General features: G+C 38.1%; 1 protein-coding gene across 1 annotated transcript in view; it reads right to left on the bottom strand.

Annotated features, from left to right (window-relative positions):
• The window catches only part of TRPM6 (transient receptor potential cation channel subfamily M member 6), a 93661-nt gene that overhangs the window by 34709 nt on the left and 37594 nt on the right, over positions 1–21358 (bottom strand). The window contains exons 12-22 of the mRNA XM_075020815.1: positions 18006–18140; positions 17429–17482; positions 14876–15016; positions 13001–13135; positions 11771–12051; positions 10470–10698; positions 9731–9886; positions 6831–6965; positions 5736–5864; positions 2709–2960; positions 1575–1749 (exon numbers count right to left, since the gene is read on the bottom strand). Of these exons, the coding sequence (XP_074876916.1) occupies positions 1575–1749; positions 2709–2960; positions 5736–5864; positions 6831–6965; positions 9731–9886; positions 10470–10698; positions 11771–12051; positions 13001–13135; positions 14876–15016; positions 17429–17482; positions 18006–18140 (1822 nt within the window). The remainder of the gene's footprint in view (positions 1–1574; positions 1750–2708; positions 2961–5735; positions 5865–6830; positions 6966–9730; positions 9887–10469; positions 10699–11770; positions 12052–13000; positions 13136–14875; positions 15017–17428; positions 17483–18005; positions 18141–21358) is intronic.

Raw genomic sequence — 21358 nt, 5'->3', positions numbered from 1 at the left:
ACAGAGCATGGTTAGCATGGAAATCAGAGCAGAGCACAACAATGGCATGTGCTTGTCATTTGCCCCAGCAAGAAACAGAATAGTCCTCATTACTTTCATGGAGATACATACTAAATTTCCAACTAAAAAGTCAAATTCCACATAAAGGAGATCTGAAACCTCTTCATGGTACTACTGCCCCATAGTTTCCATTGCAATTCATAAGCTGTAGACATCATTTCATACATATCCATTCTTATGCCAGTCACCCTGACTTTTTGTTAAAGGGAAAAATAATGCAGCTGAAATGTACTTGAGAGAAGGCATACACTCAAGTAAACTGAAATCCAAATCTTTGATCCTTAAAGCAAGTGGAAAAGTTTTCACTGATTCCACTGTGGAAAGGATACAGCTTTATCAGTACTGGAGTGTTATTCCTTCAGAGCTTCAGTAAGATCACATTAACTCATGTGCAAAAGGATATATGACTACAAATATTTGTGAGACAAAGCAACAAATCACCGAAATTAAGGAATCTCACTTAATATTTTTAAACTGTCAAAATAAATACTTTTCAGTCTTTATAATTTTTAAGCAAATATCACATGTTTGAGGAAATTTTAAAACACATTTATAAGGCACCAGCTTTAAATTCAGGACATATTCCACAGCATAAAGAGTCATTAGAGAAATCATAGCTTTATTTGGGAAGTCTCAAGTTTCTAAAGGTTTAGCATTAATAAGTGATTAAATGGATTAAACTGTGAAACTTAAGAGTATGCTTTCATTTAAAGAATTCTGACTTAATATAACCAAAATACATAGCAATCATGTGACTGTTTCAGCAATAATAATGGATGCAACATCTTAAATTATTTTAATGAACCAGGTCTCTGCTGAACTATGTATCTTAAATAACTGTATCTATTTGCATACCTACTTTTCTATTTTAGGGACAGTTTTACCCATCACTTAGCAGCATGAGAATGCCTTCCATCTGTAATGCTGAAATACCTCCTGGAGTGCCTGGTTCTCTCTTACTGAGCCAAGGTCAAAGCCATAATCAAAATATAAAATTTTTCCTATTTACATTGATTGGTTCTGTTTTCCCTATGTTCAACCGGTTTATCTATTTAAGAATGATACCACGTAACTCTTATTATGGTGAAAAATAATTTTTCTTTCTTATTTTTCCTTTTTTGTTTTCCCTTCATTCTTTCTTCCTTTAAGGCAACTTTGTAGTCTTCTCTCCAAGAGATCAGCAGCTTTGGATTCACCTAATTCGAAAGTCATTTCACTGCCAGATCCCCTGACCATGAACTAGCTTAGTATTAGTTCCTATGTGCTTTGCTCTGAGCTTTGCAATATACTTCATTTGAAAAGCTAAATTTGAAGGTTTTAAACCTTAATCTTTATTTTTAACAAAGAAACTAATATTCTCACATTTATTCATGCAGTATTACTCATTAAGGACACATATATTCTGGAATCAAAATTGTTTGAGAAAGAATAGACTCAATATGTAATCAAAAGTCTAGTAGCCCAAAGTAGGCATTAGATTCAAGCTGTTAGGTTGTACTATGAAAATTACCTACCATCTATTTCTCCAGCATAGACCTCACCAAACATCATCCAGTAGGGTTGAAATACAATATCTCGTGCCAGAGTCCAAGAAGGAGGCTCCTCTGGTGAAAGGATTGCCTTTCGTGACACTCCAAAACTCAACAAGACTATGGCCATCATGACCACAATATAGAACATGTTTGCTGTCTGGATGACATGTTTGCATGAAAGAATTAGCTGTGTTAATTATATGTAAAGGAGACATACACTTTAGGGAAGAGTATTAATCACTGTTTTTACAAGTCAGAATATAAAACCAGGGCTAATAATCTAATATGCTGAAGGAAAAAAACCCCAACTATTTCTATGACCTGGACTACGCAAGTATTTTATAGAGGTTAAAGTCACCCTGGACCAAAAAGGCCACAAGTCCTGCTTGCCTCTCAATTCCCTCTTAAGATCTTAAGCAAGATTTGAAAAATGCAGAGAACTTATGATGGTGTTTTTCCTCAGTAGTATTTCTTCCAAACTGAGAGCAAGGAATAGCAGTGAAAATTATTTTGCCTTCTAACACTGAATCGGAATTACTATGCAAGACAGACTATAAAAGCATTAATAAGATACTTTCCAATAACTGAGGGAAATTACAGTGGGAATCTGCAGATGTCCCTAAAGACTAAGCAGCAGTTCAGCAGCAGTTCTTACACCAAAAGAGAAAAAAAATTAACTTTGATCTCAGAGAAATTTTGCCTGCTAAAATGGGATATAATTATTTGAATCAAAATGTAAAATAATAATGAGACAGTTTCCAAGAGCTAAGGGAATTATCTACAGTAGTGAGCCCGTCTGCAAGACACAGTGATTTTCTTTCTCCTGTTATCAAGCTGGATCAGAAACTCAACTCAAATGCAACCCTTCTCTAAGGAACGAAGCAAAAATGGCTTTTGTGAATAAATTCAAATAATGAATAAATTAGAGAGAACTGAAATTGATTTTGGTCAACTCACAAACAGAAGAAGACATGGTATTTTCAGGTAATACATTCACTAGGAATTACTGGGTGACTTCTCCTTTGACCATCATTCTTTTCTGTCACTTCTGGCCTTTATACATTTCTCAACAAATGCCTTAACTACAAAAATATTGCTCCAAAGCATAATACTTACCATTTTTCCAATCATTGTCAGGTATGGGCCAGCGTGCTGATTCACAGCAAAAAGATCAAGGAGCCGAGCATACCAAAATATTATATCCAAGCAGTAAAGTAGCCTCCCTGCAGTTTGAACAGGGGGGTCGGACCAGCGCAAGCCAAAACCAATCATAAACAGGATGATAGCTATAGAATCAGTAAAATTCCAGTATTCAGAAACCCAAACCTTCACTTTTTGGCGGAATTTTCCAGGTTCTGAGATAAATACCTGAGTAGAATGTGGGAAAAACAAAGAAACAAAGAAACAAACAAAGAAACTCCATTAAAATCACAGATACTTTCTTTAACCTTTTCTGTCTGAACTGTTTCATGATATTTGGGAATGCATAATTTTTTTCCTTTTTTTTTTGCAGGCCTGCCTACTGCATATTGCCATTCACAGTTCATTGAGGTTTGTACTTATAGTGTTGTATTGCTCAAGTATGCCATACCAAATAGGACAGCTCTTTCTAAGGAAAAATGGATTCTGAGCCTGAACCCATTCACTAAAGAGCACAATCCTCAGCACAAAAGAGGAGCCAATATAGAACTGTTATGCCTACATATCATTATAAATTAACAAGCATTTATTCTAGAGGAATGGTCACAACCTGCAACAGCCCTTTCAAAAGCCCCTAAGTCATGGAAAGTACCAACCTAATCTTGCTGATGGGAAAATAACAAATGCCTTTTATTTCAGATTGAAAATATAAAGAAAGATCCTTGTATTCCACCAAGGACATGCTAAAAAAAGGACTGCTGGCAACTAGCAAGGTAAAGAATGAAATATTCAATCCCTGAACTGTGAGGTGCCCCAAAGGGATTTTAAGCTTCACTGAGCAAATGTGTGAAGTGGAATCTTTGGGAGGCCATAAATAAAACCTTTGCACATTGTGCAAGTGAGGCCAATTATGCAGTGCTATGTAAGATCACACTGATAAGTACCAAGCAAAGGAGAGATTTTGAAATGTTACGCCCTCATTCTGCAAGAATTTATGCATATGAACACATTAATGTAAACAAGGGATCCTACTCAATACAGCTGGACTAACTCACATGAGGAACTAGTTGCAGGATCAGGGCCTAAGGCTTTAACAATTAGTTGATACAATCTAGAGAAACAAAGTCTTGCAGTTATATGAAACAAAGCTCTCAGCAGTTAATTAGCTGCACGTGTAAGACACAGTGTCCTACAAAGTCTTTGCCAGCAGACCAGAACTAGTACATGGACAAAGAAAATCAAGTAGAAGACACGAATCTCAAAGTCTCCTACGAATGTTAATGCTAGAAGGAAGAGCTGAAGAGCTGATGTTTCCACTGTTCCACCATCAACACAATGCAACAGCACAACAGTGATTTCCAAAGTGCTTGCTGTTTCACATTCAATTTTTTTCTCAATTACACAATCCTTGTGTAGGTTTTTTCAATTTTATCTCATGCAGCCACAGAACTTGCATGTTTATTCAAGCTTCAATATATTCCCAGTATCTCTGCTGCCCCTTGAAATCCTTCACCTCTCTCATACTGATGTCACAGTCTTCTGAGTGATCTGTTGTAAAAGCATCCTTCACTCAGAACTGTGACTGCTTTTTTGCAGTTTTATTCCTCTAAAAGTACAGCATTTCAAATGTCATATAAAAGACAATTCACACTACTATTGTTTACTATGTGCTGATTCTACAGTGAAGATGTGTCTGACCAGATACAATAATTTGGGAAACACATAGCTGCCTTTGTCCCCAACCTCAGGTTTGGAGTGCAAGTTGTGTTCAGAAGCTTGGATCTAATCAACTGCAAATAATTGCAATTAATTTTGATTGGAATATAATTTTTCCACGTTCAGTGAATCCAGCATTAAAAGTTGATGGTGGGTTTTTTCCAGTTTTGTTTATAGACGGTCAGTTAGACTTGATAGAGACCCATAGACTATTCTAGACATAATACCTTTTAATTGATAACAATGTCCACACTGAAAGTAAATATCTAAAGACAAATTGCATATACATTGTAAGAAACCTAATGGTCCACTCAAAAAAAATTAAGAAACTGATAGCATATGTCCATACATTCTGTATGGTATGTCTAAATATTTTTATGTTTTTAATATTTTGTACCAGCCATGGAAACTGGTTTGCTGCTAGATGACTGTAAAGGTGAGATTTGGTAAATAATTATTAAAAAACTTATACTAACACTATGATTGAAACAATAGACAAAAGTGTAGCCAGGTGATTAACTAGTAGAGGTAGTTACTCATAAGTTTTACAGTTCTTTGCTCTTATGACTGGATGTTCCTGTACATTAGATAAGAATAATATTGAAACTGACCGTATGTGACTGAAACCATGTTTAGCTCCAAGATCAAAGAACAAGGATGTGAACAAAGACTTGAAGGTCAGCCAACAGAACTTCAAATGGGTCGGTGGTCACAAAAGCAGCCCTTCGACTCAAATGAAGAACCATTGCTCATGATCAGACGTAGGCAGTACTATGATAATCAGTCACAATAAATTTTATGTATATGTATACTAATCTGATTAATATGTAATTAGTTACTCCATACAACCTGTTTGTGCTGAAGCTTTGGCATGCACGCTAGGTGGAATTATGTCCCGTGCATCCAGCGCTGCAATAAAGAATGCCTGCTTTCTAAAACTCCAAAACGGGTCTTAGAGAGTTTCAACTGACTTTTCAGTATCAAAACAGGTGCCTACACTGGGGCTCCAAATTTCAATTCAGCACAATCACTCTCAAGTGACCTGCACATTACCACTGGCTTTATACAGAAAAATAGAGCTTTAAGGACAAACTTTAAGATGCATTTGCAAAGCCCAAGTAATGGTCTTCAAACAAAAGACTTCTCAGAAATAAATGCCCTGTATAATTCTTTCCTTTGCTAAATTCTCTGCAGAAAGAATGCAGGATTTCACATTCTTCAGTTTAAGGTATTCTCTGGTTTATAATATATCTTCTATAGTTGAGAAGTGTGAATGGAAAAGCTTACCTCCCTGACTTTTTCAATAGCAGTGCTGAAAACATAAATGATAACAAGCCACTCTTGCACACTTGGTCTTGGTTCCATCTTCACCAACACAGTGTAAGTGAAGAGCATGAGAAACGCCATGTATGCCATCTACAAAACACATGGTATATAATCCACATGCACAAAAATCTCTAACAAGTTTCTGCAAATATATTAACAGGTGATTAGCCTAATTATATGTATTCAAACTGTCAGATTTTTGAGCCCAAAATCTTTCCTCCAGTTCTCCAAAGTATTTTTTATGGGAATATCCTTAAACATCATTTGGAAATTGGTGCTTTAGTCCTGAAAAAATGGGAGCAGAAGACAAACTATTGCAGCACATGTTCACCTAGGCCCCAAACCCATATATGAGACAGAATATTTTATCTGCACAACCATTACTTGAATGTAAAGGCAGTACCATGCTTTCATCCTATCCTTCCATGGGAGCAAGTAACCATTCTCAAAGCTATATGAATCACTGCTGGTTAATCAGTGCCTTCCAAAACACAGGAAGAACAGTATTAGATGGAAAGCACATATTTTAAAGGTACCAGCACACGCTATAAATATATCTGAGATAATAGATTAATTTATAAAGCAGTTAACCACACCCTGTTAAAGGAGTAACAGTTTATGTACATGGTGGTCTGATCCAACAGGCAGCCTGATCTTGAACATCCTAAGCTCTACTGACACAAGACTAGTTACCAAAATTAATTTAATAAATGCATATTTCTTTATAGCAAATGATATCCTATAGATTAATATTCACCCCTTCAGAAACAGTTCCTAAAAAAGGGACATGAATATCTATGAGGTATTTAAGGCCAGCTTCAAATTTATTTCTACATGTGTAATTAACCACTGTAAAAAGCTGTGCTCAGGTTTTTCTTTAGTTCCTAATAATCATTCTCTTTTTTTTTTTTTTTTTTTTTAAATGCAGCTGCATGATTTTAGCGGAACCACTAAGTGGCTGCAAATACATGCCAGGCAAAGTAAAAGCAGCATCAAGCAGTATTTGAAGGATTAAAGGAAGGTTTTGGCAATCTGAGTTCTAACATGATGACCAACCGTGTGAAACCAGAACTTGACAATTGGTGCGTTGTAGAACTCATAGATTTTTCTAGTGCCAGGCAGGTTTCCTTGTCCACCGTCTACTTGGCTTTCATCAGACTTCTGGGCAACCTTCTCCACATCATAATCTTTCTTTAAAAGGAAACAGCATTTTAAAAGTAAGAAACCATGGTCTATGATTGCAAAGGTTGTGTCATGTTAGAGGGGAGACAGGCACAGATGTTTAAGCTTTGTTCTGAATATACAAACCATTAAAGTAGCTTGATTTTGTCTGGTTACAGCCATCTCATTTGCAACAATTAACATGCACACTTTTCCACTATAAATACTCATTTAGAGTTTGCTGTTATGACCACAGGCAGTGGACGGGGCATCACCAGACCTGAATCCACTCCTGTTTCTGCCACACATTTCTTTAAGTCTTTAAGCAAAGTCACTTAATCACTCTATGTCTCACTTTCCCCATCTGTGAAATACAGGTAAATAACAACTCCCAATACGACATAACTGTGTTAGCTAGAACTCCACTGACAACTGTGGCACATTCTGAAATAAGGGAATAAGCATCACATTTCTATTTCTGCTCATGTATACAGTCGCACAGAAAATGTCATGACAGTGAAATTCTAAATACAGAATCTAATTGCTTCTTTTGATGTATTGTATGCCTGATATGAAGATGACGATGAAATAAGTACTCTCTTGCAAAGATCTGCCTACAAAAAATACAGGTAACTTCTTTATTATGTTCAGTAAAATAAAAACAAAAAGGCAAACACACTTGATTCTGTATCCAAAGTTTGACATATGTCTGAGTACCCCTCTGAAAGTACAAATATCTGATTGCCACTGAAGCCTATGAAGAATTGCAGACACAGAGCAGTGGGCAACTAACAAAACCAGAAGGTTCTTAAAGGAGTTTCCAGAGATGAATGAGAGAGGCCTAGAGAAACGATAAATAGCTAATACTTGGGCAAGGCTGAGGGAACCAGACTACCTTGTTCAGTTTTGTTTCAACGATGGCCAATTGCCTTAGCTAAAATCAATGCTAAAACCTACTGCTACTATACATCTGCAGTATAGAACTTTTATGTGACATATTTACCCCTACTACACAACATTTCCTTGGGTTATCAGGGGAAAACTGATTTTTTTCATCACACTAGACTCAGAGAAGTGCTAAACCAGAGAATTTGATACACAGAATCATCCCAGCGTGTTAACATCAGATCCTCCGAGGTGAAGGAGAGAATTTGTCCCATGAAAGAGTGCAATTTCCAGCTGTAGCAGGTCACTGGAATTTATGACTGTGTGTGAAAGATGCTCTATTTGGCACATGTACACTGTTGAAATTTTCTGTATATTCTTCTATAATACTTCATATCAGAGTATTTAAGAAAAAGCAGTAGCTCAGCCCTTTGTTTTAAACAACACTCTATATTAGATACAATCAGAGGTTAAGCTTATTGCTAGCACAGGAAGGAAGCAGCGTGTCTGAGGCAGGTCAGAAAAGTGCTTACGCACATTGCTGTGTTGCCTTCTACTAGACTGCAGGGGTGGTCCTGCTGCAAATAATTACAATTGGCTTGTCCTCTGTATGATAGCTGTTACCTAACGCCATAAAAAGCATTTTTGAACTGACTATATTAGACAGGCACTGCAGCGTATAATGGCTTTGAGCATTTTTTTGCATCAGAGAGAGAACACACAAGCGTGGCATTGACAAGCCTACCATGCTGCTGCAAAAGCCCTCAAAGACAATCCACCGTCTTTCATTTTACACAAATTGAAAGTTAACTGAGAAGGTCCCAAGCAATCTACAATACTTATGCGCTGTAAGATAAGCAGAGCAAAAAAGACCGCCTGACAGCTCTCACTTGACAATCCTGTTTTCATTTGTTAGCACCTCACCAACATTTACCTTTTTGGATGGAAATTCTCTGTGTCTGCTGTCTACCTCAGACTGAAAACTTCTGGAAATTTTCAGTTTAAGGAATGCTTTGTGGAGAATGAGAAAAAGAAAGGACAGGCAATTCTGCTTAGCGGAAGTCTGGGGGAATTCAGATCTTAAAAGGCAAAGACTTCACCTATGCTGGAGACTCCCCACAGATAGGCCTAAGAAGGACTTTTGCACAACCACAGGTCCCTGCAGAGTGTTTCAGGACTCAGCTCAGGTGACTAAACCAAAAGCACAGTGCTTCTCTTGTGCTTTAAATGGCATCTCTGCCAGGCTCAAGCAATGCAGAAGTAGAGATACTGTGTATTTCAACAAGTAGGGCAGGAGCTAGACCTCTGGAAAGGCTATGGTGTAATTCAGGAAACAAAATCTCAAGGAGAGACTAAGAGTGAAGGATGACCATGGAGAGGGGAAGAGGCTGCAGCTAAGACATGGGGCAGATGCTACTGGCCAGGCAGAGCAGAAGGAAGGAGTGAGCTGGAGAGGATGAGACCTGGCCTGCCTCAGTTCTGCTGTTTCCCTGCTTTGGACAGCAAAACTGGGCAACCTGAATTGAGTTTTATGGATATGATTTTGTGTATGATATGAAACCATTCTTAGATTATTTGGTATACAAGATTGGATAGGTATTTATCTGCAGCTTGAATAGACTTTGTGCCCTAAAATAACTGCGTAACTGACAGATAATTAGAATCTCATTATACTTCTGTGAGGTTGGGAAGGATTTTCTTATTATGACCAGCACAGAAATGACACCCAGGACAGATGAAGTGAATTGTCCAAGGTCACTTCAGTCTGTATCCAAACCAGGGATCAAATACTTACTTCTTGAGAATTGGGCCCTGACACTTCCAGCTGATCACCTCCTCCTCACTCCACAGGATTATACTGTGGTAAACAGACAGACCTTGACACAAATGACTGAACATCGCAGACTAACCAGAGACAAGGCATCTTTAATGCTGGTTGGGCTCTGATCCCCATGATACCATGTGAACTGGTGGAAGTCTTGAGACTGAGGCACATGAGACATTTCTGCCTTGCTTTTAAACTCCAGCATCAAGATGGTGGGAGGCAGGAGAATACTCATAATGACCTAAAAGAGAGACACAAGATTCAGGAAATTAATTCAGCAGTGATAGCATACACCTGAGGCCATAGTCAGCCATGCACAAACCCAGTGCAATTCCATTGGCCTGGGAGGGAGCCACTGGTGTGGGGAATCTCTATCACACTCCTACAGCCTCCAAAGAAGTGTGTTGCTCTTGACTATTTTGTGGCTTTGAAGAGTGTCATGGTATCTGGGAATACTTTAGATATGGCTCCCTATGACTAGAGGGCATCAGCAGCTGCCATCAGCAACTCAGCTGGAGAACCAGCAATGCAGGGCAGTGAGAGCAGGTGGGGAGGAACTGAAGGGTGCTGAGACAATGGGAACAGCAAAAAAACCCTCATGAAATGCATTCTCCTAACATCATCCCACAGCTGCTTTTACAAAGAAGTAAACTAGAAGCAAGTACTGTCTTCCCATCTTCCTTTTCTCTCCCAGACGTGCACGTTCCAATCCATACTTAAGCACATTTGTCTGAAGCTGCATTAAACATGTTCATAACCACAAAGACATGTATAAAGTATCTAAACAGCATCTAAACGCTCAGAAAAAGCTAAAGGAATGTTACCTTAAGCCAGGAGTTCTTCCGCATCTTCAGGCGTCCCATCCACATATCAGTCAGCAGCATCTGTGTGCAAGTATGGGATACGAAAGGCCGCAGCCCCACAGACACTGCTAGTTTTAAGCAAGTTGAGTTGCTCCAGTTTTTCAGTTCATAGGTCAGCAACTTCATGGCCATCTGCTCATTCTGTTTGAATGCTTTCTCCAGCACATCTAAGGCAAGCTGCCCAAATTCCCTAGAGCAGGAAGGAATTAACAGTTAAAATAACAGGGATCAGTCAAAAATCAGAATCACAGCTGCAAATAGGTTGGTTCAAAAACTCCATTAACTAAAGTTCAGCTAACAATCTCAGTAAGTATGCCTTCTCCCATTTTTCCCGTTGCTTTATCAACGTATCTAGTGAAAAATAATTTGGGCAGTAAATCTATTTAGTCCTAATCACAAGGTTTAGGGTCCTTCTGTTTTCTAGAGGTTTTTTGTTTTGTTTTGTTCTTAATCTCACTCAGCAATCAAAATGGACCCTACAAAGTTCTGTGTATTTACTTCAACAACAGACTTATCACCACTTGTAGGCAAGCATTGCAGGCAGTTGCAAAAGCCTCTTCTTTAACACTGGCTCTTAAAAGTCTCTGTAGGTAAGACTCCTCAAGGAATATACACCTTCCTTTAAATTAAGCTTTGGAGCTGCATGCAAAACAAGACAGCACATCATACTGTACTCTGAATCTGAGGCATGATGTCCACAAAGCATACAATATGTCATTAACAAGAAAAACTACTAGAAAACACTAACATGAAACTATAAACTTGAAGAAAATTCTTGGTCTACCTCATTTCTTATTCACTCAGTTATTTCAGCATACATTTTTCTTTAGGTCTTACACAGAGCAGGATTTAAGAACTGATTTTAGTTTTCTCGTTACCACAATACAGATTTGAAAAGTCCAGCGCATGTGTGCCATATGGCATTTTAACAAGTTGAACTGGAAGGGAGACTGTAAGGGAAATTTTAATCTTCCACTTGATCATTTAGCAGACAGTGAGCTATGCATTACTCACCTATGTTTTAATTTTCAAATATGCAACTAGATAACATGCTAATAGTTTTCCTTTAACTCGTGACCAGACTGCACACCAATACATAGGTCCATTATATAATATGAAGAGTGAGCAGCTGAAAGTATTTCTTCTACACTTTGTAGTCCACAGCACCACTAACCTTACATATTCTTAGTGGATTAGGAAGATACCTAACCATTCTAAGCACTGCAGAACTTTATTAACTGAAGTGAAAGGAGAACTCATACTTTGAGTACTTCTTGAGTTCTTCTGAAGTGTCATCCACCATGTTGCTCTGTTTAGCTTCACGTGCCATCGCCCTGTAGAGTTTACAAGCCACAACGGCTTTTACCATGGCTTCCTCTCCATGCTGCCAGAAGAACATTGCCATCCTTTGCCTTTTCATTAATACTGCCCAAACCAGGAGGTCGTTATAGGGGTAGATAAAGCCAGATGACTCATAGTTCTCTGCAAAGTTTATATCCTCTTTTGATTTCTTCTTACACTTATGGAAAGCAGTGGATCTTTCCTACGAATTTGTTTTTCAAAAAGAAGAAAATCTCAATGAATCGCTGAGGTTCAGATTCATGTAAATAAAACTGTACACAAATCTGAATTGCAAGTAGCAAACTATTTGACTGTTATAGACATTTAAATCATAAACCACAGCTAAGATCACATTCAGATTACCAATGCTAAGAAGCTGGTAACATTACTGGAAGAAAACCACTCCTTGCTCTGTACCCATGCCACTCATAGCCTACCCTTCCATAGTGTTGGGCAGTCCCCAAACCCCTTGTTACCAAGATCCTACTTTCACTCTTTTCTTGTATTTGTGTCATGACAAGAGAAAAAGCAATCAGTAGACTGAAACATACACCATAGACTTTTGATACTTAAAGATTATTTTCACTCTTTGCCATACTTGTAATGTAAACTTGCTATACATTTGTGTCTGGATATTTCTCCATTAAAGGCAAAGAAAAAGTCTTACTGGTATAAGTTAGGTTGTCTCAGTGCTATAATGGTTTCATTTTGGCTCAGACTAATTCCAATAAAGCCATTTAAATTCATTCTACTTTATGTTTTGTCTGTCAGATATATGCATGTGGCTATCTTTGTTCTTCAACATTCTTTCTTTGAAAGAAAATACTCTATCATAATTTTTCCAGGTTTCAGAACTGTATCTTTTCTTAGCAGGCTTACTATAGCTACTTTAATAAGCAATCATGAAGAAACGTTAGGAAAGTCAAGAGAATTCCTACTGTTGCTTCCAAATAAGAAGAGTTTTCACCCATGCTTGATGCTCAGAAATTTGGTGATACTACATTTCAGTGAACAATTAAGTAGAATTAACAACAATTTAAGTAGAATTATGATAACTAACAGCCTGACCAACATATGTCTAAAATCACTCAATAAAATTATTAGCAGCCTAATATGTCCTAAGCAAAGTCTAGCATAATTAATTATATTACCTTGTATTTGTAAGGCTGTGCTGTTCTGAAGAACTGAGAATGCAAAGTACTTTCAGGAGATCCCATTCTGCTACCCGTTTGATTACTCTGATGAAGGGAATGAGACAGGCTCTGGGAAAAGCTGGAGAGCACTCTCTAGATCCAAAGGCATACCAAAAAACCACAAGGAGAAGAATGCAAATTAGAGATGAATTTGCCTGTACTTATTTCTGATTGCAATGGTGCCTGTATAAACTGATGTTATTCAAAGACTAGTGAGTCAGCAATCCTATAACTACCACTGGAGCTTATACCAACACAGAAAAAATAGCCTGTGCCACACCTAATTTAAAAAATATGTATTTTTCTGAATGTCTAAATTAAAAATATTGATTTCCCCAATAGCATCCACCATCTACAACAACAACAGGGTTTGCACCATATTGGAATCATCCAATCTGGAAGCTCTTCCAAGTGCCTACCCTTAATAAAGAGCACCATAAGCCCTTTAAAAGACAGAAGTTCTCTGAACTTTTTGCTGACCATTTTCTCCAAAGAATGGCATGTCTAGCACCCCTGGGCATTTTGTTCAGTGTTGACTGAGCAGGAAGAATGTTACCAGCTGAATCACTAATGCTTTTCCCTGCAGTTCTAGTTATATGATCATGTGGTTTCAGCCACCCCTGTTAAGGTCAAATTTCACAAGGATACAGTGAAGGGTGTTACAACTGCTCAAATATCTCTTCTTAAACATTGTATTAAGACAACGACACACAGGAAGCTCTGTCTCTATATTTCTGTTCACTCCAAGTAACAGGTTTCATTATTTCTTCTCATTTTCCCTACTCACCCTGAGGTTCTTCTATTAGTCATGAAAGCAGTACATGGAGAGGAGAAGACATTTTTGTTGTTTGATTTTTAGCACATGGAAGTACTTTAATCAAAGTCCAGTTCCACTCTGAAAACTGGGGAGAATTCTTATGTAGTAAATCTGCTCCTTCTGTGTTGTTGGGAATTATATTCAGCTAATTTATTGAGAAGTTTAGGCTGTTTCCAAGTTAAAAGTCAATGGGGAAAATGAAAGTTTTGTTCTAAGGCAGTTTGTTTGTTTGTTTGTTTGTTTGTTTGTTTGTAGAGGTGATGCTACAGAAATGCAGGCATGGCAGAATGTTGTGCTGTACAGTGAAACACCTCAAGCATCTAGAAGGTGCAGAACGGCATGCATATCCAAGCATAACCTTCTGCCTGCACAAAGCCACTGCATTATGGGTGCAGCCTGGCACATTGAGCGTGAGACTTCCCCTGTGATGACCAGTGCATCACGGAAAAAGCTCTTCCAGGCAAACACAGCTCATTGGCCTGGGCAGGAAGATGCACCACTAGCACTGAGCTGCTTCTAAAAGGTAAGACATTTGCTCAAAAGTCAGGTCAGGATGTCCATGTTGCTCTTCACTATGCCATCCTGACATGCTCTAAGTCTAGTTCAGTGCCTGTTGAATTCAGTATTTCTGTGATGTGGTTCAAGGTGCAAGAGCAGAAACATGCAACTGCTTCGCAAAAGGGAAATGGTGGTTGGTACAGCCTTGTGGACCTTTACTCATGGATGACAGACAAAGAACGCAACCTGGCTACTGGACACAAAGGTAAATTTACTGAACTAACAGTTAATTTAACAATCACTGGTGGTCTTGGGTGGCAGGGAGTAGTTTGTGGAGAGATTTGTCTGTTTTATTTGCAACCTTTCCACAGTTGGCAAAGAGATTCATAAAACAGACAAGCGTGGTATTCATTTAACTGATACTCTTCAGACAAACCACAATAACAACCTCAGCTATTTTCAGGTGGCATGTTTTGGCTTTTCTTGGTGACCAGTAGTAGCCATTTCACAGAAGTTACCTTGTGTTTTCTGTAGAGATCGTTGTAGAGAATTCGGAAATGCTTCCTTGTGTAGCTGCTCCGATAAGCTCCACCAAGGAGGTACTCTATCACCAGCCCAATATCAATCAGTGATATCTTGTAATCCAAGGAAAGGGTATTCTGAAACACCAAATGTCACAAGCATTTCAGGATGCTATTATACACAACATTGAACCATGTCAGAGCCCTACTACTATGAGAGGAGTCTGGAAGAAGGTGCAACTGAGAGCTCCTCCATCTGTCAGGAAAGTGCACACGTTCATTAGGCATATGAAACTCCCCTAGGAGGAAGAACACAGGCACATCCATATTTTCAGCCTGAAAAGTGTGACATCTACCGTCCATTGCACCCATATTGCATAGGAACTTATATTGTAATGTTCACAAGACCAGCTGCATTCAACAGTGAGGGTAATGTTTCTTCAGGTTAACCACCAACAGCCAGAGACTGATAAAAATCTTCTTCTTCTCATAACAAGAGAAAACTAGCACGGTATGATTTGCTCATTAAACTTGTTCATTAATTAAAAATGAAGAAGTGGATGAAGCATGTATTTAATGTTGTAGAGTAACTCCTGGAGACTGGTAATCTCTTGTAGAGGGTCAAGGCTGTTATGACAACTTGGACAGCAACCGTACCTTCCGAGTTTCTCACTGCTTCTGTTTAAAGCACCACTGCTTCCCAATTTACCTCCACTGTCCTTCCAAGACACAAGATTTGTGAAAAATTCTCTGAAGAACAGATTATTTTCCATGCAGATTTTAAAGATTATTGGTAAAACCTTAAACTACAACTCTTAGAAGTGAAAAATGGGCCTGCACAGAGATGGCAACAGAGGCACTAAGTATTCCTAGGCGTGTATGCCTTTCAGACTGTGAAAAATCATTTAATTAACTCAGTAGACTGAGGTTTTTTTCAACGGACTTTAGTGTACAGTACAGGTAAGGTAAGTACAGCCAGGTAAGGCCACCCAGCCCTGGGGAACAGAAGGCACCAACAAGCTGAGCACTCTGGGGCAAAAGCATGTCTCACAGGATAGAGCTTGCCAGCTCTGTCATTGAGAGTAAGGCAAGTGTTTCTGACTACCTATACTTGCAGATACTTTTCTGCACTAAAAAGCATATTTTATGAGGGCAGACTGCAATGTATCTCCATTCAAATGTAGCAGCAGCAAAGCTGGTCACACTAATCGAGAAAATATTCAGAAGTCCATGGTCACATCACTCTGGTGACTGTCCTAGCTACTGTGTTACCATATTTAATAAGACTGCAACTGCACAACTCATTCACAGAGCACTTACACATACTTACAGAAGCTTAGGTGAAAAAGGCTTTTCAACATTTAGACCTGTTTGCAGGTCCCAAAGGGAGTTTAGCCTACCCAATGGTGTATAAAGTTTTGAAATTGTGCACCCATTTTCTACCTAAATTCTACTATTCCATTCGAAGCCTCAAAAGCTTCCCTTTAGATCACACCCTGAGTTCTCCCAGTGTCCTGAGATGTAACCAGGCCATGTGTTTTAGGAGAGGGGTCACACCAAGGAGCAAATCACTTCAGTATCAGTCAGAAAGGCAGATTTCTCAGCCTGGAAAAGTTCAATATATTTTCAACACTGAGTTCTTCCAGATCTGTCACATAAATTAGACCTTAAATATGTCCATCAGTATGGGAACACACAAACAATAGCTTGCTATGGAGACCAGAATACCCTACACCTATCTAAGAACCATCAATGGGATTGACATGAAAGTCACCCACAATAAGAAAATCATACCAGAAATCCCACTACTTGAGACCACACAACTCTGCAAACAGTCAGACTTACCGTTTTATTTTATCTTAGCATTCATACCCTAGAAAGAAATAGCAAATTAATCTAGTTTTGGATCTAGGCATCTCCTGAAGTGGAGAATAAATGCAGAAAGAACAGCTCATCCCTTCCTGGCTAAGCAGTGCTGCGAGGTACAATAGATAACAGAAACACAAAATAAATTAACTGTGTAGCTAAATAACAAGGCTGCCACTAAACTACTAACAGAGCCAGTGCTCCATGAAGTAGTCATCCACTGCCACCTTCTGTTCTCCTACGCACCGCAGCACATTAAAATAATATCTTGTCACAGTATCTTTTTGTTACTGCTCAACAAGGAAAGACTTTTTTAGCTTTGGGGAAAAAAAGAAAACCTTAAAGCAATGAGAATAATTACTGCACTAATTATTAAGTCTTTTGTACAATCACTTCATAATGTCACTTTAGTACCTTGAGAAAGAGAGTCTGATCTACACAAACTGCTTGGCTTTGAAACTAAGGTACAGGACCCTTGGGAGCACTCAGTAGTAGTATGCTAGTCAATTGCTTAGGGGGATCAGTGGGATGAAGATAAAACCACTTAGTAGATATAGAAGAGTAGTAACAAACCCATCACTTCTACTCCTAAAATTCCCCTGTATTACCTAACAGCAGTGCGCCAGTGGACACTGAAGTTCTAAGCTACCATTTTTGCTGCCCAGCCTTTTCTATGTCTATTACCTGTTTCACATCTCGAACTAGGTGATGCAAAAGTAGATTTGATGGTCCTTGTTTCTGTGGTGTGAAAAGAGAAGACAGTAAACAAACATGTCAACCTACCTTTGAAAATCTGTATAGTAAAAGAAAGCAGCTAAAAGATAGTTGGCATAGCTACTATGATTCAAACTCTCCCCACTCAAACTCTCCCCACAAACCTCTTCAAAAACATTTCAACACTGATCTCCAATATCTCTACTATCTTAACTCTTGACGTATTCTAGAAAGAAGTTGGTATCACTTTGGTTTAACAACATATAATTTTCAGCAAGATAAACATGTATCACATACCAGACTAAAATCAGAACATATTTCTCATAAGCTTCAGGTAAATACTCAGTCTGGTTCATGTCAATGAATTGAAAATAAAAAGCTGTGACACCAATCCAAAAATCCAACATGACACGTAAAAATTATAAAAAACTGTTAATTTTCAATTTTTTTTCAAAAATCCTTCATAAAAATTTGGCCTAACTATCAAATCTCTTAAGAAAAACAGAATTCTTACCTAAAGTTGTACACTGGGATTTCAAATACTCACTGTATTGTAGAGTTCTTCCAAACGAGATATGGTAAGAAAACGGTGCATGTTCACTCCATGCTCTATTAACAGCTTCACAAAATCCACACGGTCCATCACTAAAGCATCCAGCATTGCCTGTTCCAATGCACCAACCTCCAGAAGGACAGAGATGAAGAAAAAGCTTAGAAAATTATCAACTTCTTTTGGAAATAAATAAAACACTCCTGAATAGTTAGGGATCTCTTTACCACAATGATTTGCCTTTCCGTATACTTAAAGTGCACAGTACAAAAGAAAAATATGCTGGAGGAAGCATCTGTGTAAAAAATCCAACAGAGAGGGGGAGTAAAACTGAGTCTCCATAAGCCCAACGTCTGTAGAGACTTCTACAAATCTAACTTTACAACCAGACTCTGATAATACATTCCCTACTCTTTAATTCACTTCAGAAGCTAATGTATGATAATGCAGGGGGTGGAGGGAAGCCTTTCATTTTTTACATATGACAAAAGTCATTTCAAGGTACTGTGTTTCAAGATCTCTCTATAGAACTTGAAGTTCTTTAAAGCAGACTTCTTTTCAAATATGACAGAGAATCTGCATTAGGATACACTCTCTCAAAGACACCACGAAGCAGAGCTCTACCTACAACAGTGTCCAAATGGTGAAAGCACTCTACTCATGGCACTTGCACAGAGCTCAGCAGAATTTCTACATGCAAAATAGCAAAGGAGTTGGACATATGAGGTTCATATAAATCCATATAAAGAATTTCTACAGAACACGTATGCACAGAAAACACACAGGGGTAAGCAGAGTGAGGATTCTGGCACACAAATGGGGCAGGTACTAGTGCTAGTTTGGCACTTGAAGTTAGTCTTTCCATGTACGTATTTATGTTTGGCAGAAGTGATATTAAAAGACAACCAATAAATGTTACAGAATTGTCCCATGTGAAAAGAAAACTTGTGCATTGTTCCTGAATTATTGGTGTTTCTTCCAGAAATATCTCAAAGTGACCATTCTTATATTAAATTTCCTCGTGCAGTCATTCCTTGTGCCAGCAGTGTGTCTAAAGAGGTTTATACAGCTATCTGGTAATTACTAAAATGACATTTGTTGTTGTAAAGTCTGTTTGAGACTGAGCTGACATTTAAACAGAAACACAGTTAGAGCTGGTTACAATCTCTACCTTCTGAAATTTGAGGACCAGAGTTCTAGAAAGAAATGGCCACAATCTGTGCATAATTGTGCGTGTTTCCTTAAAAGACTTAAATAGACAGAAAAATACTAAGACTACATGGAAAATCGCCTAAAAATTGCTGCTTAAATATTTAATTCAGAATTTGAATGCACAACCACAATAACCATGCACAAACTGTACACCCTGACAATTGCAGGTCTGGCAGACCCTGACAGTCAGAGGGGTACTCGTCTTTAATCAAGAAAGCAACTAAGTCAAAAGCAAACTTTAAAACTGTGCCTGTGCATTTTTTTTCTTTTTTTTTTTTCTTCTTTACAAGGTATGAAGAAAATAGTGTTATCTAAGATTTTTTTCCTGCTTAGTCAAAAGAAAAACTTCCAAGAATATATGTCATTCTAATTTTTGCTTGGAGAAGCAGCAGGAGATGTAAGGCTTGTTTATTATGAGTTCTTTACATCTTACTTGAAGGGGAGAACATACTCATTATCTGACAATGACTTTCATTCAAAATGGTGCTGAACAATTGCACTGAAATAGATATGAACAGGTACATAGATCTTTTTCAAACAGAAGCACAGGAGTGAGAGTAGGGGGACTGCCAGTGAATCTGTAAGGCCAGAGGATGATCCAGGTATAAAAGAAATATGTAAGGAGATAAGGCTATTGCAGAAATGGTAAATTAATTCATTGCCTCACTGCTCACCACAGAACATGTTAGGAATGGTCCTACATCAAAGCTATTCTTTATGGCAGACAAATCTGAGGAACTGTGTCAAATTGAAGTGTCAGCAGAAAAGATTATAGAATTCATCCATAAAGTGGTAGCAAATTGTCAGGACCAGGTGGTTTTCACCTAAGAGTTCCCAGGGTACTGAAGTGTAGCTGAAGTCAGCCCCTCTAACAGCAGAATGGAAGATGGTAGAAAATATACCAATTGTTAAAAAAGATAAAGGAGTCTGCAAGTTGTTAAAGTATGGCATAACAATACAGTTAGAACTTTGTAAGGACAAATACAATGAAACTACAATAACAAATAGCAATATAGGTAAATACACCAGAGTAAGAGGAAGCAAGGTGGTTATTTTGTAGAATAAAATCAGAACTCTACCAGAATATTAGCAGGGACAATGAGGATAAGGCTATCCGATTGATAAAGTATGCTTGTATCTCCACAAAAGCTTTTGATGATGGCTTTCTTGAAGGACTTCTAAACAAATTAAGCTGCACAAGGCAAAAGGTCCTCCAATTGTTTAATAACTGATCAAATGGTAGGGAAAAAGATTATTAATGGTGGTGGGAGACCAAGAAAATCCCACATATTGAATACTGATTTGACAACACTTGCTGATGATACAAAAATACTCATCATAATAAAACTGATTGGGAGGAGGTACAGAAAAATCTCATAATATGGGCTAACCAGCCAAAAAAGCAGGTAAAATTCAATATTAGTAAATGTGAAATAACATGCATTTGGGAAACAACCCTACCCACATGTCAGTCTTGAAATAATTCAGAAAAAAATGTTAGTAGATGTATCTTCTGAAAACATGAATGTAATTGGATGTAAGTTGGAAACACATAAAAAAGGCATACAGACTATTAGGATTTATACTTAGATGAGTACAGAATAATCTATAAAATGTTTGTATTTCACTAAATATCTCAATGAAGAACTCCATATCTTGAATGCTGGGTACAGTGCTAGTCTGCCTATCCCAAAAGATGACTGAAACCTGAAAAAAGTACACAGAAGAGCAGAAAAGAATGTCAGAAATACAGAAAAACTGAACAGATAATCACATTGGGAAAGCCAGGAGTGAAGTGGGGGGACTATGTGACAGTTCTTTAAAATCTTCTGTGTCAAAGAGGAGGGGACTAGGAAAATGTTATTTGTAACTTCCCATACACATAGAATCACAGAATCATTTAGATTGGAGAAGAGCTTTAAGATCATCAAGTCCAACTGTAAACCTAACGCTGCCAAGCCCACCACTAAGCTACGTCCCTAAGCACCACATCTACACATCTTTTAAACATCTCCAGGTATGGTCACTCAACCACTTCCCTGGTCAGCCTGTTCCAGTGATTGACAATCCTTTCAGTGAAGACATTTTTCCTAATATCCAACCTAAACCTTCCCTGGCACAACTTGAGGCCATTTCTT

The sequence above is a fragment of the Buteo buteo genome, chromosome Z (genome assembly GCF_964188355.1).
Source record: "Buteo buteo chromosome Z, bButBut1.hap1.1, whole genome shotgun sequence".
Lineage (NCBI taxonomy): Eukaryota > Metazoa > Chordata > Aves > Accipitriformes > Accipitridae > Buteo > Buteo buteo.
The sequence above is the reverse complement of the archived record's forward strand: the minus strand, read 5'-3'. Positions and strand labels throughout refer to the sequence as shown.